General features: G+C 33.5%; 1 protein-coding gene across 2 annotated transcripts in view; it reads left to right on the top strand.

The window, feature by feature from the left end:
* Positions 1 to 25933, top strand: part of LOC127729668 (uncharacterized) — a 246127-nt gene that overhangs the window by 77735 nt on the left and 142459 nt on the right. For both annotated transcript variants that reach the window (XM_052237522.1, XM_052237521.1), the window contains one exon: positions 6825 to 7031. In XM_052237522.1, coding sequence (XP_052093482.1) covers positions 6825 to 7031 — 207 coding nt within the window. The remainder of the gene's footprint in view (positions 1 to 6824; positions 7032 to 25933) is intronic.

Genomic DNA, 25933 nt, shown 5'->3' with positions numbered 1-25933 from the left:
TGGGAAAAAACAACCTAATTTCTAGGTCATTTGGTCACTAGTAAAAAGTTGCTTCATTGAAAATTACACCTCATCTTCTAATTATATAATTATTTTGAAGGCTAATTAATCTTCCTTTACTGAATATAACTGCTTTTTTGGACGATACAATCGTCACTTAATTATCCAAAAATGTTTCAACTAGGCAGTCTGGAATAATTCAGAATTTCGTTCATTTTTTTTTCTTTTTCTAATTTCTGATGTCTAATTGTTTAAATATTTGTTAACTTTAAATGGTCAAATTGCATAAAAGTTTGTGATTTTCAAATTATATATTAAATAATTGTTTCAGCAATTTTTGTCCGGAATCAAACGATTAACAAGTTTTACAGCAATGTTTGAAAACTAAAAGCTTTCCACATTGTCGACAGGTTTATTTACTGTCAACCATTAATTTACATTCAGGATGAAAATATTACCATGATTTTTCAGATTTTCTAACTAATATATGTCTACTTAGCATTTAAACAGTCATGGCTATTCCAATTAGGAAAATGTGCACAACAATTCAACTGTGTACGCTTACTAGTGTTTTCGACTGGTTTTAAAGGTACAATAAAAAAAACTTGCCATAAACACAAAATGCAATGATGAATATTAACAAGACTTTGCCAAATCATTCATGGATTATGAATGGACCCTACCCATTCATTTGTGTAAATGAGAGAGAAAAAAAAATGCGAAGACATTTTGTCATCAAGGTCTTCCCACTTAAATGCTTTCAAAATATTTGGCATGCCTTTCTTACCATTTCAAACTCGTGGTGTGCGAATAGAAATCAGTTTTGTACGATTTTGAAGCTGATAAATAATAGGAAATCAGGAAAAATTTGTGGTAAAAATTGGAACTTTAAAATTTTGCTTCCGTGAATATATGTATATATATATATATATATAAACAAGTCTAAATTGAAAACAACGTTCAAACCTATGATTGCGTTGGATAAAAACCGCAATTTTTATACGTGTGCATGCAAAACAAATTTCTTGCTAGAGTGGTCTAAATACAGCACAAACAACATTTTCCAAAAGACCAAAAATAGTGAAAAAGTATAGTTTAACAAAACGCATTTGACTAGCAGGTCGAACAACGGAGGTTCTTAAACCCTGCTGACTGCCATGACGATTGCCAAATAAACGGATCACCAGATGTAAAAATGGATCTTAATTTATTAATTAAATACCAAACAGAAAACAAGAAACTTGCGGAAAAGATGGTATACCGCAAACATGAGGTGCAAACATTTGTACACCATATCCGGATTTCGACAATTAATGTCTCTTCAGTGGTGTTAGGAATCGAAACGGTATTTGGAAGGCTATATAATTTACCTCAATTTGGGATTGACTCTTGAATTTTGAAGAGTCAAAATATGATGAACGGATTATATAAACCCGATGGCAAATATAATACAAGCCCAAACGAAAAAGTATAAACAAGTCTAAATTGAAAACAACGTTCAAACCTATGATTGCGTTGGATGAAAACCGCAATTTTTATACGTGTGCATGCAAAACAAATTTCTTGGTAGAGTTGTCTAAATACAGCACAAACAACATTTTCCAAAAGACCAAAAATAGTGAAAAAGTATATTTTAACAAAACGCATTTGACTAGCAGGTCGAACAACGGATGTTCTTAAACCCTGCTGACTGCCATGGCGATTGCCAAATAAACGGATCACCAGATGTAAAAATGGATCTTAATTTATTAATTAAATACCAAACAGAAAACAACAAACTTGCGGAAAAGATGGTATACCGCAAACATGAGGTGCAAAAATTTGTACACCATATCCGGATTTCGACAATTAATGTCTCTTCAGTGATGTTAGGAATCGAAACGGTATTTGGAAGGCCATATAATTTACCTCAATTTGGGATTGACTTTTGAATTTTGAACAGTCAAAATAGGATGAACGGATCATATAAACCCGAAGGCAAATATAATACAAGCTCAAACGAAAAAATATAAACAAGTCTAAATTGAAAACAACGTTCAAACCTATGATTGCGTTGGATAAAAACCGCAATTTTTATACGTGTGCATGCAAAACAAATTTCTTGGTAGAGTGGTATTTTTACAGCACAAACAACATTTTCTAAAAGACCAAAAATAGTGAAAAAGTATATTTTAACAAAACGCATTTGACTAGCAGGTCGAACAACGGATGTCCTTAAACCCTGCTGACTGCCATGGCGATTGCCAAATAAACGGATCACCAGATGTAAAAATGGATCTTAATTATTAATTAAATACCAAACAGAAAACAATAAACTTGCGGAAAAGATGGTATACCGCAAACATGAGGTGCAAAAATTTGTACACCATATCCGGATTTCGACAATTAATGTCTCTTCAGTGATGTTAGGAATCGAAACGGTATTAGGAAGGCCATATAATTTACCTCAATTTGGGATTGACTCTTGAATTTTGAAGAGTCAAAATAGGATGAACGGATCATATAAACCCGAAGGCAAATATAATACAAGCCCAAACGAAAAAATATAAACAAGTCTAAATTGAAAACAACGTTCAAACCTATGATTGCGTTGGATAAAAACCGCAATTTTTATACGTGTGCATGCAAAACAAATTTCTTGGTAGAGTTGTCACGGAATAGAAGTTCCTTCATAATATAAGTTCCAAATGGAAACAATATTCTGGAATATTATTTCCACTGGAATAAATATTACAGTAAATGTTCCTAACGGAATAAATGGTATAGAATAGTTGTTCTTACAGGAACAGATATTATGACTTTGTTTATAACAAAGTTTCCAGTGGAACTTCTGTTAGGCGGAACAAATATACGTTGACAGAGTGGTCTGAATACAGCACAAACAACATTTTCTAAAGAACCAAAAATAGTGAAAAAGTATATTTTAACAAAACGCATTTGACTAGCAGGTCGAACAACGGATGTTCTACAACCCTGCTGACTGCCATGGCGATTGCCAAATAAACGGATCACAAGATGTAAAAATGGATCTTAATTTATTAATTAAATACCAAACAGAAAACAATAAACTTGCGGAAAAGATGGTATACCGCAAACATGAGGTGCAAAAATTTGTACACCATATCCGGATTTCGACAATTCATGTCTCTTCAGTGATGTTAGGAATCGAAACGGTATTAGGAAGACCATATAATTTACCTCAATTTGGGATTGACTCTTGAATTTTGGAGAGTCAAAATAGGATAAACGGATCATATAAACCCGAAGGCAAATATAATACAAGCCCAAACGAAAAAATATAAACAAGTCTGAATTGAAAACAACGTTCAAACCTATGATTGCGTTGGATAAAAACCGCAACTTTTATACGTGTGCATGCAAAACAAATTTCTTGGTAGAGTGGTATATATATATATATACATAACTACTCTAAATATCAGCACAACAATGTTAAATCTGCAAATTTGCGGAAGCAAATTTTTGTTCTTCCCTCCCTGGGATTCGAACTCATGCTATTGGGATATCGAGACAACACCGCCGGCACTGTGTCCAGCTCTCTAGACCACACGGCCACCTAGACTGAACTAAAAATTCAGCTTTCGGTGGCCTAGTGTTACCTTTCCTCGTCAGTAGAATCTAGAGTTGTAACACAGTACATGATATATTAGGCATGAAGATGGAATTGATTGCAGATTAGCTAAATATCTATCGTAAAGGATCGTAAGATACAGTCACATAAATAATTATTTTGATAAGTACGTCTAAACAAGTGACAACTCTACGACAGATCAATCCATTGGATCATCAGTGAAGGCGATACACGGCTGAAAACACATTTTATATTCATAACAACTCTAAATATCAGCACAACAATGTGAAATCTGCAAATTTGCAGAAGCAAATGGTTTTTTTCTTGCCTCGCCGGGATTCGAATTCATGCCATTGGGATATCGAGACAATTCTGCCTGCACTGTGTCCAGCGCTCTAGACCACACGGCCACCTAGACTGAACTAAAAATTCAGCTTTCGGTGGCCTAGTGTTACATTTCCTCGTCAGTAGAATCTAGAGTTGTAACACAGTACATGATATATTAGGCATGAAGATGGAATTGATTGCTGATTAGCTAAATATCTATAGAAAAGGATCGTAAGATACAGTCACAGAAATAATTATTTTGATAAGTACGTCTAAACAAGTGACAACTCTATTATACATCCATCCATTGGATCGCCAGTGAAGGTAAAACACGGCTGAAAACACATTTTATATTCATAACTACTCTAAATATCAGCACAACAATGTTAAATCTGCAAATTTGCAGAAGCAAATGTTTGTTCTTCCCTCGCCGGGATTCGAACTCATGCAATTGGGATATCGAGACAACACCGCCTGCACTGTGTCCAGCGCTCTAGACCACACGGCCACATAGACTGAACTAAAAAAAAAACAACAAAGATAATCGAAAGACATCTAGGGAGCAATATACAGTCTCAAACAATAGAAACAATAGAAATAGAGGCAATAGTTGAAAAGTATTATTATTTGGACTCTGCAAGATAACTGTTTTAGTTTTAGGTTGAACCAAACCATTTGTTCTCGGAAAATGCATTGTATGAATTCAGGAATATGAGAGTTGTTTTCATTAAAATTGTGACGTCATTGCGGCAAGTCGTAAAAGGACGTCGATTAGAGAAGCCAAAATATTGGACGTCGATTTGAGAACAACAAAAAGACGTCGATTAGAGGGTCCTAGAATGATCAGTCGATTTGGAATCTTATTTCATTATGACGTCAGATTTGGACGTTGATTTGAGGAACGGACGTCGATTAGAGACCGGGCGTCGTCTGAGTCTTACATATATATAAATATAACTCTTAAGATTAGCGCCACGATACATATATACTTATATATTGCAATGCCAAATTATAAGTATCGACTGTTTGGTGTACTGTATAATGGAGTTTCTGTACAATTTTAATATAAACTGTTAACACCGAGATATGTCTCGCCTTTTTGTTTTTTTGATAGTAAGATGCAAATGTTGAAATTAAAAAAAAAAAGTTTAACATGTAGGTTATGCAATAAATTCAGTCAATGAACCATGGCCGGTTTGTTAAGGGTTATATGAGGACATAGCGTAACCAACATAATGTCGAACTTTTTTTTTCAACCACCATACCATCCAGACCTTAACCCGTTCTAATTTTTTTTCAAGGTTATGAAGGATTTTTACGACGCCACACCAGGTTTGCTTCAGATTTCACAGAAATAGCTATATGTGATGATATAAATACTATAACCCCTTCAAAAACACTGTCAATGTTTCGTGGATATGGATATTTGTAAATTAAGAATATTAGTGAAATTAGTAGCTTTTATTTATTTTTCCGATGCTGTGAAACTTTCCTTTGTGTGTGGCTGAATGCGAGACATATGCAAAACTTTCGTATCAATTATAGCATCCAGAGTCAATTCTTGATTCTGATTTTGCCAATTTTCAAATTTCTTTTCTGTCTGAAACTACAAGGCTAAATATTTTTAACCTAGTGAAAATTATGGCTGTAAAACCTTTACATGTATTTATCATGATTTATTTGTAATGTAGTCTAGTAGCTACAATAGAGGGGAGCGATCGTTCATCGTTAGGCGAGCCTATTTTTTCAGTCTCTCGTTATAATCACGCTAGGTGTATTGTTTGTCATTTTTCTATACGGCTATCAGGTTTTGATTGAATAATCAAACCAAACAAGGTAATCTTGTGCTACATGAAACGTTATACTAAACGCATTTGTAAAGAATAGATTAACTAACAAAAGTAAATTATAGCCAATTATCAGTCCTGTGGTTATGTTTGTAGTCTTCCTATACGACTACTAGAGATTTTCCGACCCGAGTCCAAATACGAGTCAGAGTATGACGGTTTAAATGACGGGGCGATCTCAAAATAATAAAATTATTGTAAACATTGTACTTTAGCAAGACTTGTCACACTAACTATAGAACGACTGTAATAAGGGTAAAATACCCGACAGAGTACCTTACACTCTTATATTATAAGACACTAATTAATAAGGGTATACATATGTATGTACAATGTCCTTTGGCATGTAATTTGTTAAAACTAACCTTTACCGTCATTGACCTGCCGACTGGAAAAAAATAGATCGTTTACAAAACGCTTTAGCTATTAGGAAGTACCGAACGTTAGCATACATTTTCGCGGAATACATTTTTGCGATTTTGAATTTTCCGCCAAAATAATCGAAATTAAATACCCCGCGAAAATAACCCTCTTAACGGTATTTTAGATAACAGTAAATACGTTTCCGTTTAAAAGTAAAACGTTTCAAGACCTACTATAAAATATTTTGCTTTGTTGAGAAAAGCTTTGTTTTCTAGTTAAGAGTAATGGGATAAAGGTACATTTCCGGGTAAAGGGTAATTCATGAATATATGTGTGACATCCGGAGGACTATCAAGAATTCGTAAAAAAGTAATTTATAAAATCTGTGTATTTTTTATGGTTAATATGCAGCACAATATTTACAATGACACTAGGCAAATTAATGGAAAAAAAATAGGATAATATACAAACTCACGTTAATATGATTGAAACATTATCACAGAGATGAAAGGAACCAAATTAAATGCTCTTAGATAAATGCACGCAATTATGCAAGTCAGAGTCTGTATGATGGTATCGTAAGATCGACACAAAGAGCTATATATAGTTATTTGAGTACAGACCATTAAGTATATTCAAAACAGTTGAATTACTCATATGATTACCTTTTTATGTATCTTTATTTCTTATCTATGTAGGTAACGAATCTTCAATCAGTCAATATGAAACTGAGCAGTATGCAGACTGTGGATTTTGGGATTTTGCAGGACAGAAAGAATTCTATGCCACTCACCAGACATTTCTTAGTACTAATGCAATTTATCTCCTTGTGGTAAACATATCTCAAGACTTTACAAAGAAAACCTACAATGACATGATAGAAAACGAATTCGACAGAACTGGAGGTATGTGAATTATTAAAAGAACAATCAAATGCGAACAGTTATATCAGTTCTTGGTATTATCTTTCAGTTTAGAAATATTTGGAATCGAGCCGTCTGAAGAATCATTATTTGTTTAAAATAGCATCTGGTGCAGAAAATTTCTACGTCTAATGTTATTAAAAATGTTTTGGGTAACATTGTTCCGATTTGATATTAGATTGTCGTCAAGCTAAAAGACCCTTACAAGCAGATAAATGTATGTAATGGAGAGTCGTGTTATATCTGCATAATCATGCCGTCATAAAGCACATATTGTACAAAAAAATCCTTTAACATTATTTAAGGCAAAGTATACGTATACATTTAGAACTTATGGAAATGAATCTGAATATAAGTATTACTATTTGTATGATTTATACAATAATGTCTTTGCATTCATATCGTTTATTTAATTAAATCCAACATCTTCATTAAAATATGTGCATGTCTTCTTAAGGCAAAGTATACGAAATTATTTTTTTTCATGAAATTTTGTATTCATTTATACTGACCCGAAGATACAGTTGATTTAAAATTTATAAAAAAAGGTCTATGTACATCAAGTTTTCCTAATAATATTACATTTCTATAATGAGTTGTACTTTTTCATAATCAACCATCAACAAAGCTATAACATTGGCATATCGGCACGATAAGTAATCAATCTTTTGGTTTGTGCCACAAAAGTATCACTATGTTGCCTTTGTATTGTTTCTTTTGCAGGTTGTTTTTGTTTCGAATACCTTTTTAAGAATTAATATAATAAAGCGTTTCTTTTTTACAACCACCTCAATAAGTTAAACGAATAAGAGAGAGGCGAAAGATACAAAAGGGACATCCAAATCTATAAGTCGAAAACAAACTGACAACGCCATGGCAAATGACCAAAAGACAAACAACACTAGTATACAAAACACAAAACTAAAGTCTGAGCAACACGAACCCACCAAAAACTGGGGGTGATCTCAGGGTCCCCGGAAGTGTAAGCAGATCCTGCTCCATATGTGGCACTTGTCGTGTTTCTCATCTAAGTACACACCCGGAAATAAGTCTAATTTTGTAGGAGACATTCGTGGAAAAGGAGTACGGGATTGTGGTTACGACGATTGTAACATATCTGTCGTCATCTGTGAAACAGATATTCAATTACGGTCAACAAATAAATGGCAGTATTATTCATATGCCGTTTATCGTCTAATAGGACAAATGGTTGATATCACATTTACATGTTCTCGCTCTGAATATCAATCATGAGAATGTGAAATTTGCATCCTGACATGAACTGCTGCACCATCAATTTAGCTACTCGATTTCAATGTATAAATGAGCTAATTTGACAAAATGACAAGTGAATTAAACTTCCACGTTTATAAATGTCTTTGTGAAAGTTGACTACCTGAATATTAAAAGTCAAATTAAATAGCAAATGCTTATTAAACTTAGACTTCAAGTGTTGTGTGAAAAGTTGAATATTGAAAGTTTAAATAGATATCTGAATTACTTTTGAACTGCTGAATATTCATAATATAAATACAACTAAGAATGGAAAAAACATTAATTTAAAATTAAAAAAGAATTAAAAAAAGAAAGATGAATAAATATGAATATAATAAAAATTAAAGCAGCTTTTCTTATAACTTAGGCCTAGAATTTCAACTGTTATTGATACAAGGTTATCATATTTATGCTATTCCAAATTGATTACCCAAAATGGTAATTGTGATAATTAAGAGGAAATTTTGAAATACAAACTTAATTTGTTAACAGAATTAAATATTCACAGGTTCTGAGAAACATCTTTAGTTATCTTACAAAATGTATAGGTTTTCAATTCAAATTAATATATAGATTTACATGTAAAAAAAAAGGAAGAGTAATAAGCATTATGTAAAAAACTAAAAATTAACTATTAACAAAACTTTTGAATTTTTCAAAATACTAAAGATTTTCTAACCCCAGGAATAATTATCGTAGCTGTTTTTGGTAAACATCTCGCAAATTTAGGTCCTCAATGCTCTTCAACGTCGTACTATATTTGGCCCTTTTAAATCTTTTGATTCCATCTTCAATAGTGAGTCTTTTGTACAAGAAACGCGCGCCTTGCGTACAAAATGTTCAGTTTTGTTTCTATGATGAGTTTATTTCCAAATAGATTGCATATTCACCTCTCAGATCGATGGGATTTCCATCTTGATCTGTAAAAGTAGTACTCATGCGATTGACGGTTTTCAGTGTGACTGGTAAATAGACCAAGTTTTGAGGGGTTTTAATGATTTTCATACCAGGGGATACAGTTGGGAAGTAACTGTAGATGGTGGGTTGTTGTGATCCATTGACATAGCTACCACTGATGATATCACTATTGACGAGAATGGTGTTGATGCTGATGATGTTGACAATGATCTTACCCTCTGTGTAACCGTTTGTAGCTCGATCGTGTGTATAAATTTCTTCGTTAAAGCCCAGTGCTGTATTGATGCTATTGACAACATTAAAATATACTTGATAGTTTTAAGCTAAAGTAAGTGTTGCCCTTAGTGTACTGTGATTAGCACCGATGTCGATTTTGATAAGGTGTTTGTTGAGTTGTAGATTCCTTTGTAACACGTTGTTGATGTTTTCGATAGACTGAGAGCAAGTGTTTAACGCAACGGTTAACCAGGTGGCACCATTATCATTTGAATAACGAAAGGTATTGTTCCCTGCATGAATATTTGGGAAAGAGTAGTAAGTCTCTAAGTTGACCAGAGCCATTTCATAACTCTTTCCATTTTTTAAGTAAATGAGTGGATTGAACATGGTATCGATTTTGTTGTTATTAGCTGACACGATGAAAGAGAAACCCTCCCTAGGTGCTGTATTTTGAACGATGCGTTGTAACAAGTGATGATCCATTTATCTTTAGAACACAACATTCATTTTGGTTCCATCAGACTCGAACTTCAGGACTCTATCTAAGATCACCAGTGCAAAGGCTTCGGTGTTTGCTGGAACACTGGGTTCGAACTCTACTCTGACTTGAATGTCAACTACTGACTCTTTTAGCTTTTCAGATTGGTGACTTACATCAATCACAAACAAAGGATAGAGGTCTGTAAAGTCGGAAGGGTTGATATTATTATTACTTATGAGTTGATCCATGTTGAAGAACTTTTTACGAAAATCGACGGCTTCTTTGTATATTCTAGATATTTTACACTGATTAAATTGGGTGTTAAAGTCTATAGCTGGATAACGTTGTGCATTTAAGGCGACATAAATGTTTCTTAAAAAACAGTGATCAAATAGTGCTGCATTTTGTACTTGATCGTTACTTTTATCGGTTTGGAAGGCTACGATGATATATCTAGGTTTTTCCCGTCCACTTTTAGCAGAGAGTCTCCAAGTGAATTCTCTACTTTGGGGAACGGATATGGAATCGCACTGTCTCATGCCGAAACCACAGTCGAGTTTAGTCATGCTTTGAATAGTTTTGTATAGTTTCATCTTGTTGTCATCGGAGGGGATCACATAAGGAACGAACCAGGATAGTTTACTTAATACAATTTTTGCTCGATCTGTTCCTGCTGCTCTGAATACCGCGTTTTCATCGGAATCTCGTACCAATGTGAGTTCATGTTTAAACCCATACATGATTTTGGTATAATTTACTGCAAAACCAAAGATATGATTTCAAGGTAGGGTAAACAAAAACGTTCCATTTGGGGTAGGTTTGGTAATAATGTAACCTTGTCTATCTGCAAAACCAGTGTTTTCGGCTTCGGCTTCAGTCGTAGAATCTTTAAACCACAATTTGTTGAGACCTTGTGATTTGCTAAAGTCGTTGGGATACGTCAACAACCCCAATATAGTAGTCGCTATTCCTGGATCATTGAGGTATTCAATCTGCTGACCGGACAGTTTGTATCCGATGCTTTTGAAGAGAAACATGATACCATTGTTGACAAGGGAGACAAGATCTGCATCGGCATAAGCTGTGTTGTCGGCTTTTAGAATTTGTCCTTCCACCACGAGATAACTTTCAGATAAATGGACAAACAGATCCTTGGTTTCGATGTTGATTCGTATTTCAGCACCGGAACTGTTTAAGGATGCTCCAGTTTGAGGCTCGTATTCATGGACTTGATATTCCTGAATACTTTCATCAAAAGACAAACCTTCTGTGATACTAAGTATATCTTTCATTTATTTATAGCGTTTGACGAAGTCGTGAATGGTTGCAATACCACTGTCTGAGATAATATTGTTCAAACGGGTTTTCTGCTGATTTTTGCTTTTAGAGGATGAAATGATGTTGTTCAAACGGGCTTGTTGATGAGGAGTCTTTGTTTTTGGTTTCCTACGAATCACATGATCCACAGCTTTGGTGGCTCCTTTTTCCACACCTTTAAGAGCTGCATTAGTGGCAGCAGTCATGGCTATACTTCCTAGAGTCTTTGCGGTAGAAGAGGTAAACATACGTCCAGCTAAATTAGCGATCGTGTCAAACAGACTACTACCATCCACCACATGTTTACGTTTATATCCTCTCTTAAATACGTTAATTATTTAGTAGGTAGTGTTGTGTCGCGCTTACTCATGTATTTATTGTTAGCCTTACCATGTCGATGACTTATTTGAGAAATACCCCCTCTAGTGGCTTTTTCAAAGAACAATAACATATCTGGGTCGTATAACAATTCTAGTTTTACTTTAGTTATTTTTAACGCTGCATCGTACGCTAACCCTGGTGATGTATAATAATGTAATGGGTCGAGTCCATAATGTGTTAAACAAATGTCTCTAAAATCTTCAAAGATGTCTTGTAGTTGTGTCACATCACCTTTGAAGTATAAATTGTGGTAATCTTGCATGGATTGACATTTAAAAGTTTTAAACACACGTTGTGCATGTGCATAATTGTCATCACTAATGTCTTCACCATCAAATTTGTTGTAAAACGTCTGAGAGGGTGGTAATTCTGTTTCCTTCATTTTTGTAGGGCCATCCATGTAATCATAAGGATACACCCCTTTTCTAATCATAAGTTCATGGTGTTCACCAAAACACTCCTTTACTGTTTTAAATTTATCTTTGGTTAAAGTTTTAGCTAAGGTGTCCAAGGAGTTTAACATAAACCTACACGAATACTACTTTCATAGAAAAACTAATGTATTTCTCATCCGGATTAGGAATACAGTTAATCTTACCACCAGTAAACCCAAATTCCTTTACAAACAAATGTGCATCATACCCAGTTAAATTATGAAACACAATGGGAACAAAGGTAGGAAGTTGAAAGTCTAAATTACACTTATTATGTGCCGCATAACGATACTTACCTGTCAAGTGATCGTGGTCAAGCACTTTGTCTGTACCTAATTCATCATCACAAATGTGACAACGAGTACTTGCTTTAAAACGTTTGTCATCTTCTTTTGTCATAACCATGTCTTTTTTGTCTTGGTACATGTCGGCAATGTCCTTCACTTCTTCTTCCAAACATTCAACAAACTTTTTAGCTACATCTTCTCCACAGTACAGTGTTCCTTCTTTGGTGTCCTTATGTGTATACTTGACACAGTAATAAAAACCAGAAGGTGTGTGTCGTTTATAAGCGTTGGTGTAAGGTTTTGATGCATGAGATTGACATGTGTCTATGTTGTTTAAATGACATTCGAAATCAGCATAAATAACGGCAGGAACACACATTTTATGGTTGTAGTGTTTAAACCTTATAGAATTACCTTCTTCTGACATCTCGATTTTCACTGCATCCTTCTGATTACAATACTCCATGTGTTCATCTAAAATGTCTTGTCTTGAAAAGTGGTTCAAACATCTTTTACAAAAGAACAGTTCTTGACCGTGTGTTGTTACCTGAGCACTTACAAGACGTGACATACTTTTAATACAACAGTAATGTTCGTTAAAAACAAAAGGTCTACATGTTTTGTGCCAGTATTCTTTGAAATTCTTAAGGGGTGCACTTCTAATTTTTCTTCTTCATCCTCTTCTATTTCTACACCGTCATAACCAAAAACATTAATGTTAAGTTCTGTATTCCGTTTTTCAAATCTGTCAATGGATTTTAATGACACTTGGAAGTCAATGCTGTCAAAGTTAAGGTCGTTTTCCCATTTTATTTACCTACTCAATTAGTGCTTTTTTTATTCACTTCTTCATAATGCAACGCTGATAATACAGCCCTCTGAAAACACTTGTCATCTTTGTTTCGTATAGTAATAATGGCCTTCTTTTATCTGGAAGAGGTATGTAAGAATTCCCCTTAAGTGGTATAAATTTATTTATATGAATTTGTAAATCCTCAATGTGATCAAATGTCCAACCACTACCTTCACGCATGTACTTTGCTATGTTTTCTTTTACCTTTTCCATCATAAATGCGATTTCTAAATTAAAGTCTGTTGATTCTGTAATGATAACTACTGTTGAACTAAAATAAGGAATAACGTAAGTACTGTCACCAGTGGCAGGGTTTGTTTTTACCATTTCTACTCGAGGTACTAGTTGTAACTTCAAAGCCTTATTTTTAGTAAGTGACTCTGTAATTTTAGTTCTCATTTTGCTTTTACTTGCCTTAAAAACGTATCTGCATCAAGAGGTTTTAAAGGTTCAATAATTACTGTGCCAAACACACCTTTTAATGCCTTTCTTCTATCATATACTTTAAAAGGGGGTCTTACCAAATCTAGTAAATCATCCTTTCTTAACCAAGAATACTTAGTCTTAACCTGTTTTTAGATAGATATGAGAAGATGTGGTATGAGTGCCAATGAGACAACTCTCCATCCAATTAGTTCCTTCTTAGTAAAGGTTTCTTCATGTGTAAACTTATGGTTGTTTTTTTCTTCAATGAATTTAATTAACATGTCTTTTGATTTCCTGCTGTACCCACTTAACCCCTTATCCTTAGCCAAATGTCGAAGTTGCTATACAGTCATGTTCACATGCAACTTTCCATTAGGTGCATCTGTTTTTACAAATCTAGCACCACCACTTTCACTTGGTATACGTGCAGAGGATGATACTCCAGATGGGCCAGGCATGTTGTCATTAGTTCTATTCATTTTTTTATTTACTACTAATAACCCATCTCTGTAACGTTTTTCTCAATTTCCAAATGTGTTACCAATATTTTTTAATCTAGTGTTTGCTAGATTAAAAATTAATTGGTATTCACTTAGGGGTGGGACTGTTTGCTAGGTCACATTTACATTCTAACCAAGTCGTACGAAAAATATTCTTGTATAGATTTTTTACTTATTTTAAAACCAGTACTTCTTACATAGGCCCCTTCTAACATGTCCTTCTCTTTGTTTAAACCACTACATGCCCACACCCTTATTATGTCTCCTTCCCTTGTTTTCATTAAAAGTATACGACTCTTGCCAATCTTGCCATCTACTTTGTCACTTCGTTAATTTTATTCCACACCCCAGTTGGAATGTTTTTTCCAATTTAACGTTTCTTCATTTTGTTCTTGTACCTTTTCTTCCAAAGCACTAATACTCATTAAGTCATTGTCAAAAGAAGCCCTCATAATATAATTCTACATAACCCAAGTCTTTATGGTCTATGTTTTTCAATTTTGTATTACTACTTTCAAAATTCAACTCTTACTCCTAATCAAATTTTTACCCCATTTTCAAAATGTTAAAAAAAGTTAAAAATGTTAAAAATTTGGATGTACGGCAGAAACGGCCTTATTATACTACTAGTTTCGTAATGTATTAAGAAAGTTGTTGGGTGCAGGCGAACTCGACGTTGGGTTCTAGCAGTTTTAAGTAATGTGAGAAATCCAGTGTATATGTACTTTCATTTCCCGGAAAAAAGAACAAAAATCGATGAGCCATTTCTCCATTAACCAGTGCATGTATAATGCACAGTCGTTGAAAGATTTTTGACGTAAAAGTGTTAAAATAAAAGGTAAGAGAGAAAACAAATATTTTTATAATCATTATATATATTTGTTTAATAAATAACCTTACATTATAAATATCGTTTTAAATTTGAAATGTTATATTATTCAATCGAAAGTGCAATTTAAATGATGATTTATTCAACAATTTATATTTTAATAAATCTTAAAAAAATGTGTACTTTAAAATGATATCAACTACTAGTATGCTCATTCAATAATTCTTTCAACAAAACAAACAACAATTACATTGTTTATACAAGTCATATGAAAGAGTTTCTTGAAATTATAATGTTACGGAAATAATTGAACCAATGCATGTTTGTATACTAAAGTAGGTCCTCTTGCACGATTGTATACATATATTACGAACCAATAACATAAATAGACAAAACATATTTCGTTCAGTGAAATATTTGTCTGCTAATTAGTTACGTGTTGTATTGCTGAAATTTACCAAACGTGGCCTTAATAACCAATCAACACAGAATCACGCGCACATTTAAAACAACGGAGATGATAGCCATGTAATAGAGCGATGTTTAATTCATTGTTATATTTTCCATGCGTTTCTATTTGTTAATTAAACGTTGTCATAACAGTTTTTGTCGAGCATGTGTCTTCTGTCGCAGAAAGTTCGACATAGGGATAGTGATCCGGCGGCGGCGGCGGTGGCGTTAACTAACTTCTTAAAAGCTTAATATTTCAGAAGGTGGAAGACCCGTCTGTCATATGTCCATTGTCCTTGGCCTCATTTTCAAGTTCCGTGACTACTTGAAAAAAAAGTTTATATTTTTTGTAATGTTAATTTCTCTCTTATTATGAGTAATATGATAGCTATATTTGGTATTAGCGTACCTTGTAATGTCCTCATACCTTTCACAGTTTTCACTTGACCTCGAACTCATTTCATGGATCAGTGAACGAGGTTAAGTTTGCATGGTCAAGTCCATATCTCAGAGACTATAAGCAATAGGTCTACTATATTTGGTTATGTAATGATTGTAAGGTGTACATGTCCAACTGGCAGGTGTCATCTGACCTTGATCTCATTTTCATGGTTCAGTGGTAAAAGTTTTTGTGTTTTGGTCTGTTTTTTACTACTGTATGCAATAGGTCAACTATATTTGGTGTATGAAAATATTTTATTATGTACATGTTAGTCTGGCAGGTTTTATTTGACCTTGGCCACATTTTCACGGTTCATTGCTCAATGTTAAGTTTTGTGTTTTGGTCTGTTTTTCTAATACTGTATGCAATAGGTCAACTATATTTGGTGTATGGAAATATTTTACAATGTACATGTCAGTTTTTCAGGTTTTATTTGACCTTGACCTCATTTTCATGGTTCATTGCTCAATATTTCCATGGTTTGGTCAGTTTCTTTTATACTATAGGCAATAGGTCATCTTTATTTAGTGTATGGAATGATTGTATTAAAGGTGTACATGTATTTCCGGATTGGTTTATCTGACCTTGACATCATTTTCTTGGATCATAAATGTTAATGTGATACTTGCAGTTAAACTTTATATTTATGACTTTCAACATAAAATCAATGGTCAGTATAGAAAGCGAGACATTTCAGCGTGTGCTCTCTTGTTGAAAATGAATTGGAGTATTACAACTTTTCTTTCAGAATCACAATCTAACTTTCAAGTTTGTTTAGCTTTTCTTTCATCACGGTTTCCCCCTCCCACTTGCACTGTGCGGCTGCCGAAGTATAAATTAGAGGTCTCGTTGTTTAGGATACTGCATACATAACAGCTATCGGGGAATAAGAGAAAGGGAAAACAACAATTCAATAGCAGTACATTTCTGAAGATTTTATAAGATAAAAGATGTTCCTCCACAAGAAAGTCCATGTACACGTGTTTATAGCCATTTAAGTGTATAAAACTTCTTCAACTTTTCTTTGAAATTTGAAGTGTCATTCGGCTTTAACTTTATTTTTCTTTTTACAATAATGTGTGTCAATCAGAGCTTAAAATTTTAATATGTCAGTTTTATAGTTATCATGTTTTCATGTAGATTTAAATTCTTAACTCACATCTTTTAAAAGTAATATCTGTGATTCGCGTTTTTAACACAACTTTGCAAGCTCTACCATTTTCCAACACTAAAATAAAATGACAACAATACGTTATAAATTTAATGCGTCCGAAGCGCTTGTCTGGATTTACCTTCATCAGGAACGCTCAAAGCTTCCGGTGTCATTAAAAGGTTACTATATGCTTATTCTAAAAATATATAGTTTTTACGTATTTTGCCTTGAATTAGTGCAACAATTGCTACTTCCGGTTTCCACAAGGTCACTTCCGGTTGATATTTTTGAAGTTCATGTGTCACCCAACCCTTTGCAAAAATCACAATGGCTTTATCATGTATCAGATGAAGTTATATTCGATTTACCTTGAATTTTTACATTTTAGGGGCAAGAACTCCTTTAAATAAAGGCAACAGTAGTATACCCTTTTCAATAGTCATAATTCGATTAAGCAAAAACAAATCCGGGTAACAAACTAAAACCGAGGGAAACACATCAACTATCAGAGGAAAACAACGGAACAACAAAAACACTATATCATCAGATCGCTTCGGACTAAATTTACCATTTCTTTGTCTCAACAACCCAAACATTAAGCATAATTTATTTTGTATCTAGCTTTTATAGCATAAGATAAGATGCACACACAAGCAAAGGGCAAAATTTAGAAAGTGACCTTTGACCTTGACACCATTTATTTTTGGTGGACCAAGGACTTCAAATCAAGATACCATAGGTCTCTATTACTTACTGTTCATGAGTTACATTTATATACCACTCGTGTCAAATAAAAAAGGGGAAATAACTCTCATATGGAGTATCAGTATTGCTTCGGTTAAAATTGACCGAAGCATCCTGAGGCATTTAAAAAAATAATTTTGTCGATTTCTTTAACGGATGCACACACAAGAAAAACAGTGTTTGTGATGTTAACTCTTACAAAGTATATTGTTCGATTAAGCAGTCTCAAAATTAAAAGCGAATAAACTGTACTATAACATATACCAAACATTTAGGCGACATGTTGCGAAAAAAAAAAAATACACGCAAAAACAAAATTTGGAAGAAGAAAAAAAAATATTTAAAAACCAATTGTTCACAGAACAATTAAAGGTCTTTCCTCATCAATTATATAAGTAATTGATAAGAAGCTACTTCCGGTTTACTTTAAATTACTATTGGCGTACAATGATGGGTTTTCTTCATTCTGATTTAAAAAAAAATATGGTTTCTATATACTTTTGTCTGAAATAAGGAAGTTTTTTTATATACTTTTGTCTGAAAAAAGGACTTCCGGTTACAAAAATGTCACTTCCGGTCTCATATGATAGCTGTTTTTACACTGATTTCATAAATATATGGTTTCTATATACTTTTAGGGAGATAATTAGCTACTTCCGGTTTATTGAAGGTAACTCATGGTCTCAAATGATAGATTTATCTATGCCTATTTAAAAAAATATATGGTTTCTTGGTACTTTTCCACGAAAAAAGTGCAAAAATGGCTACTTCCAGTTTACTCAAGGTCACTTCCGGTTGACATTTTTCAAGGTCATATCTAACATTTTACAAAAGACTCTATGGCGTTATTACGAACCAAGTTGAAGTAATAACCAATTAACCTTAAATTAAAACATTTCAAGGGAATTAACTCCTGTAAGATGTCATTGGATTGTTTCAGACCAAAATGTATCCTATCTCCATCACAATGAAGCAAACATTTTGCACTAGTTCTTTTATATATATCTTTAAAAGTGTCAGAGAAAATGAGAAAAAAAAAGTAAAAGTCAAAATTGAGAACATGACTTAAACAATTGACCTTGAGCTCATTTTCTAAGTAAGGACACAAGGACCTCAAATAAAAAGACTCCAGGTTTATACGAATAACGGTTTATGAGTTACAAAAACCTTAAGACACATTTAATTAGTAAAGATAGATAACTCCTGTAAGATCTCACCAGATCGCTTCGGTCCGAATCAGACAACAATTCCTGAGGATGTAACAAACAAATAAGAAAAAATATTTTGTTGTTATCTTTTTTGGTTACGGAGGAGATACACGAACCAGAACAACAATGTTTGGGAGATAATTTTCATAATAAAAAGTCTTCGATTAAACAGGGTCAGTTTTAAAAGCTCAATAACTGTTCGATATCAAATGCAAAATATATAAGTGACATGTTGCGAAAACAAAAATTACAAGCAAGAAACAAATTTGGCGAAAGAAGTAAAAAAATAGTAATTAAAAACCAGTTGGTAAGAGAACAATTGAAGGGTTTCCACATCAATTTTTGAAGTAATTGATAAAAAGTTACTTCCGGTATACTGAAAGATACTTTTGGCGTCAAATGATAGGTTTCTTCATACTGATTAAAAAAAAATATGTGGTTTCTGTATACTTTTGTTTGAAATAAGGAAGATAGTTTGCTACTTCCGGTTTAGAAAATGTCACTTCCGGTCTCATATGATAGCTTTATTCACACAGATTCTAAAAAAAATGTGGTTTTTAAATACTTTGACTGAAAAAGAGAGATATTTTGCAACTTCCGGTTTAGAAAATGTCACTTCCGGTCTCATATGATAGCTGTATTTTTACTGATTCCAATAATATATGGTTTCTATAGACTTTGTCTATAATAAGGGAGAAAATTAGCTTTCGGTTCATTGAAGGTCACTTCTGGTCTCAAGGTATGCCTATTAAAAATATATATGGTTTCTAAGTACTTTTCCATGAAAAAAGTGCAACAATACCTACTTCCGGTTTACTCAAGGTCCCTTCCGGTTGACATTTTTTCAAGGTCATTTGTCACCTAACATTTTGCAAAAGACATTATGGCTTTACTATGAACCAAGTTGAAGTGATAATCAATTAACCTTAGATTAAAACACTGCAGGGGCAATAACTCCTATAAGATGCCATTGAATTGTTTCAGACACAATATATCATATCTTCATCACAATAGAGCAAACATTTTTCACTAGTTCTATTATATATATCTTTAAAGTGTCAGAGAAAATGCAGAAATAAGCAAAAGTCAAAATTGAGAACATGACCTTTACCTTTGACCTTGACCTCAATTTCTAAGTAAGGACCAAAGGACCTCAAATAAAATGATTTTAGGTTTATACGGCTTACGGTTTATGAGTTACAAAAACATAATGACAAATTTATTTGGTAAAGGTAGATAGCTCCTGTTGGATTTCACGCTTCGATCCAAATAGACATGAATTCCTGAGGATTTAACGAACAATTCAGAAAAGGAATTTTGTCGTTATCTTTTTAGATTAAGGAGGCAATACACGAAAAAGAAAAACAGTATTTTGGGAGATAGCTCTTACAATAAAAAGTCTTCTACTAAACAGGGTAAATATTAAAAGCGCAATAACTGCTCGAGATCATATGCAAAATATATAAACGACATCTTGCAAAACAAAAATTACAAGCAAGAAACAAATTTTGCGGAAGAAGAAAAAAATATAATAATCAGAACAAAATCAATAGGTCTTCCCACATAAAAGTGGAGAGACCTTATTATCAGAACAAACGCACTAGGTCTTTCCACAGAAAAGTGGAAAGACCTAATAATCAGAACAAATGCAATAGGTCTTTCCACGGAAAAGTGGAAATACCAAATAATAAGAACAAACGCAATAGGTCTTTCCACAGAGATCGCAACATTGTTCACGACCAATAGGTTATAAATTTTCATAAGAAAGGACCAATATATCGTCCTCCCACGAAGATAAATTGAAAGAGTGTCGTCAGGTCATTAAAATGTGAAAATAACACATTATAAATTTCATGCGTCCGAAACGCTTTTTTGGCTTTACCTTCATAAGGAACGTCCAAAACCAAAGATTAAAGATTAAAGATGCTAAATAATCCCATTGTAAAAGTTTTTTGTAAACTGGGGATGTATAATCAAAATATGTATTAATATCCATTTGAAAAAAAAATTTAATACATCCGATATCACATTTTGAAAACAATTAAAAAAATAATAAAAGTGTTACTAAAACGCCCATTTCTAGAATAAGAAATAAACTTAAAATACAAATCACTTCAAATAAATCTACAATAAACAATAATAATCGTCCTTTTTCTAGATTTCGATAGTAAAGTCTCGCACTACAAACTCTTTACAACAATTTACGAAAAAAGGATGATTAGTATTCATTGGTTAATTTTCCTTTTCTTTTTGACAGTGGTGTTACTTATTTGTAATTTGATTTGATGTAGCTTTCGGTAACTGCGAAAACTCTTTGGATCGGTACTGTGTGTCTTTTTGTTGTTTTATACTTCGTTCAGATCTGATAAGTCAAGCTCTTTTCAACTGATTGTTTCAATTTGTTCCCATGTTGTACTGTTATATCACTATCTATTGAAAAAAGATTAGAAATTTAACGAAGAGTTACTAAAACGCCCACTTCTAGAACTTAGGCCTCCTCTAGCCATTTGAAGCCCACTACAATGCAAAGTCTTCCTAAACTACTCAAATATCCGTCAAATATCGTTTTATCTCGTCATCTATTTAGTGTTCTTCAACTATTCGTTCTGTGCTTTTAACTACTTCAGTTACTACAACTAAAGAAATTATTATTTACGTTTGAAATACAGCTTATGAAAAAATGAATCTATATGGAAGATTTATTATTGTCCCCCGCGTAACGCGTTGCGGGGGACATGGAAATACCGGGCGTCCGTCCGTGCGTCCGTTTGTCTGTCCGTCAGTCCGGTCTTGTTAGCGCTCTCAAAGGTACAATTCTTGCCAGATTTTTATAAATCTTATACTATAGGTTAATATCAGCAATATCTCGGACAAGTTTTATAATGGTGGACGATCGACTTCTTTTAAAAGAGTTATGCCCTTGGAAGTATTAAATTTATGGAATATGGCCTCGTTAGAGCTCTCACGGGTACAATTCTTGCCATATTCTTATAAAACTTATACTATAGGTAAATATCAGCAATATCTCGGACAAGTTTTATAATGGTGGACGATCGACCTTTTTTAAAAGAGTTATGCCTCTTGGAAATATTAAATTTATGGAATATGGCCTCGTTAGCGCTCTCACGGGTACAATTCTTACCAGATTTTTATAACAGATTTTTTAACACTTATACTATAAGTTAATATCAGCAATATCTCGGACAAGTTCTAAAATGGTGGACGATCGACTTTTTTTAAAAAGAATTATGGCCCTTGGAAATATAAAATATGTGAAACGCGGGGGATATTGTAAATATTCTTTGGATGTTTAAGATTAATAACGTTCTATTGATTTTCCTTTAAATTTGGTGGACAGTTATGATTTTTTCACTCTTTACACTACACTTTTAAACAATCTTATCGAACATAAGTTTTCTTATCAAATTAAATGGTATTTTGGAAAATCTGAATGCAACTTATATAAAACCATATTCCAGTAATGTAAACAGTAAATATTAGATTGACCCACTGTAGCTTTGTAACTAAGATGAACTGATTTGATGAAGCTTTCGGTTACTGCGAAAAATTCTTTTACTTATCTTTTTTTAAACTATATCATATTATGATTTTAAGAAAGGGTAAAACAACAAAAAGCCTCACCACACTTCAAATATCCACGTGCTTAAAAACGGCGTTCATAATATTAATTTCACTGCCGCTAATCGAAATGCACCTTCAAAATTTAGTACATTTCACAATTGTGTTAAAGAAGACAATGCCTCTGCAGCTAGATTATTCAAGAAAAACGCATGTGAATATCAACAAATATCCCCGTGCAATGCCAGAAAATAAGAAACCTGCTCCAGATTATTTTCAAATAATACTGTTCGGTCATCAGTGAACCTAAAAACTTTTTTTTCTCTCCTTTTTATATGACATTACTTGAAAACCCAAAGCCTCATATACCTTGTAACATGAACAAACCGAAATGTAGTATTCAATATGAAGGACAAACTGGACGTGAATTTTTCAAACGAACACAAGAACATCTAAACCGCTTCCGAAGACCTTAGAAATTCAAAAGTTTAATTTACAAACATTTAGAAAAACACAAACACAAAATTAAATTTATAAAATTCCAACCACTTTAAACCAACCTGAAACAACCAGGACAATCATATAAACAGTTTGAATATTCCCGTAAGCTTTGCGAACTTTCTTGGATTAAACGACTACAGACAGTGTATCCCCTAGGTCTAAATGTCAATATTATGGGCCGAGGGAACATATCTCAAAAATCCTCTATCGATATCATGACTATTGTTGAAAAAGACAACGCATTTACCGCAATCAACGAAATAAACATCGTTCTAATTTTACAATTGATGATTTTTTATCTATATTGGAAAACAATGGTAGACATCAATCATTATGCAAACTGGGTCAAGTGCCAATTAGTAAATTACATAATATTTATAACGCGTGTGATCTGTATCGTTTTTCAGTCCAAAATATTATTGTACACGTATGATAACAGCCTTTTGTCACCATAGACTTTTCCCTCAAATTTACTTTTGACCGGAAGATCATAAAAAAGTTTTTCATAAAAATAAAATACATTAATAGAGGTATTGATTTTATTTAACTTGTCTAGTATTTTTCATGACTCTACCGTTCAAAACTTAATACCTCCATATTTTGATAATATAGAGCCACCTATAATTTCTTATCCGTACAAAAAACCCAGAGTATTAATTTTTAATTATCCGTCAGTTACATCAGACGTCAGTATAGAATATAATGCTCCTTCCACATGAGACTGTGAAACATCGAAGTTTAGATATGATCCCTATGGCCATGTAATTACAGGGATCTCAACATCGTTCAAGACCGAGAGGTTATTAACTTTCTGAAAAAAGAACCAAAATATCGTCCCCCGTCGAAAATAAATTGGGAAGTGTGTCGTCATGTTATTAAAGGTGCTCTTTCATCCTATTGTAAAAAATGGTGTAAACGGCAGAAATCTGACAAAAAGTCACTTCATTCCTATTTGAATAAATGTCTGAAAATTGTTGATATTCGCTTATCACATTTCGAAAATAATTTAGAAATAAATAAAAGAATCAGTAATCCGCTCATTTATAGGATTAAGAACAAAATTCAAGTACTAGCAAAGCGTGTTGTGTTAGTACCGGCCGACAAAACAGCCAACAATGTGGTGGTGATATGACGTAAATACTACACGGAAGTCCTTAAGAATGAAATTATACACTCAACTACATTCAAGGCCGTACGCTCCACAGAGAGTCGTATAGTAAATAATCATGTCACTACCACAGCTCAGCATAATGCCTCTTCTGAACATTTGAAGGTCCCCACTATGTATTGATTACCTTAACTACACAAAAACCCGTAAACTATCGTTTCATCTCGGCCTCTAGTAAGTGGTCTACTTCTAATCATTGAGTGCTTTTAGCGAGTTCCTTAACTACTATCAAAGAACTGATCATATGAAAATAGTGGAATTCACTAATTTTGGAGTGTAAACAATTCTTTGGATGTTTTAAATAAATTACGTGCTTTTAGATTGTCCTTTTGATTCGATGGACAGTTTCGACTTTTCCACTCTTTAAATAAAGGCAACTGTAGTATACCGCTGTTCGAAACTCATAAACCGATAGAGATAAAAACAAATCCGGGTTACAAACTAAAACTGAGGGAAACGCATCAAATATAAGAGGAGAACAACGACACAACAAAAACACAAGAAAAAATGGAGGGTTGAACCTGGTTTTGTGGCATGCCAAACCTCCCGCTTTTATGGCAATGTTAAATATAACATTAAAATGACAACATTACATGACATGACTACAATACAAATAAATGGGAGAACATATAGGACAAAGAAACACACGAATAATGGATAACAAAAGGTACTAGGTTTAGAATTTAATACGCCAGACGTGCGTCTCGTCCACACAAGACTAACCAGTGACGCTCAGATGAAAACAGTTTGAAAGCCAAAACAAATACAAAGCTGAAAAGCACCGAGGACAAAAACCTACAAAAAGTTGCGCCTAACACGGCCAGGGTTTTCTGCCTGGGACAAGAACATCCTTATTATTTAGAATAATATATACTTTAGCAAACAGTAAATTTTATAAAATTACTTTATAAATAAAGGCAACAGTAGTATACCGCTGTTCGAAACTCATAAATCGATAGAGATAAAAACAAATCCGGGTTACAAACTAAAACTGAGGGAAACGCATCAAATATAAGAGGAGAACAACGACACAACAAAAACACAACATTAAAATGTAACACACACAGAAACGAACTATAATATAACAATGGCCATTTTCCTGATTTGGTACAGGACATTTTAAGAAAAAAATGATGGGTTGAACCTGGTTTTGTGGCATGCCAAACCTCCCGCTTTTATGGCAACGTCAAACACAACACCAAAACGACAACATCACATGACAGGACCACAATACAAATAAATGGGAGAACATATAGGACAAAGAAACACACGAATAATAGCTAACAAAAGGTACTAGGCTTAAAATTCAATACGCCAGACGTGCTTCTCGTCCACACAAGACCAACCAGTGACGCTCAGATGAAAAAGGTTTGAAAGCCAAAACAAGTACAAAGCTGAAGAGCACCGAGGACCAAAACTTCCAAAAAATTGCGCCTTACACGGCCAGGGTTTTCTGCCTGGGACAAGCACATCCTTATTATTTAGAATAATTTATAATTTTGCAAACAGTAAATTTTATAAAATGACTATATAATAGATATACATGATAAAACCGAAGTGGGGACTAACTACAGAATAAAAACGGATACATTACATAAAACAACTTAATCCAACACAATTACACTTCCACAAAATCTTATCAAACTAAATTTTTCCTATTTAATTAAATGTTCGTTCGATAAATCTGATTGGAAATTTATTAGCTGCAACTCATGTAAA

The sequence above is a fragment of the Mytilus californianus genome, unplaced genomic scaffold (assembly GCF_021869535.1).
Source record: "Mytilus californianus isolate M0D057914Y unplaced genomic scaffold, xbMytCali1.0.p SCAF_2, whole genome shotgun sequence".
In the NCBI taxonomy this organism is placed as follows: Eukaryota; Metazoa; Mollusca; class Bivalvia; order Mytilida; family Mytilidae; genus Mytilus; species Mytilus californianus.
Note: the sequence above shows the minus strand (reverse complement) of the source record. Positions and strands in the feature narration are given on the sequence as shown.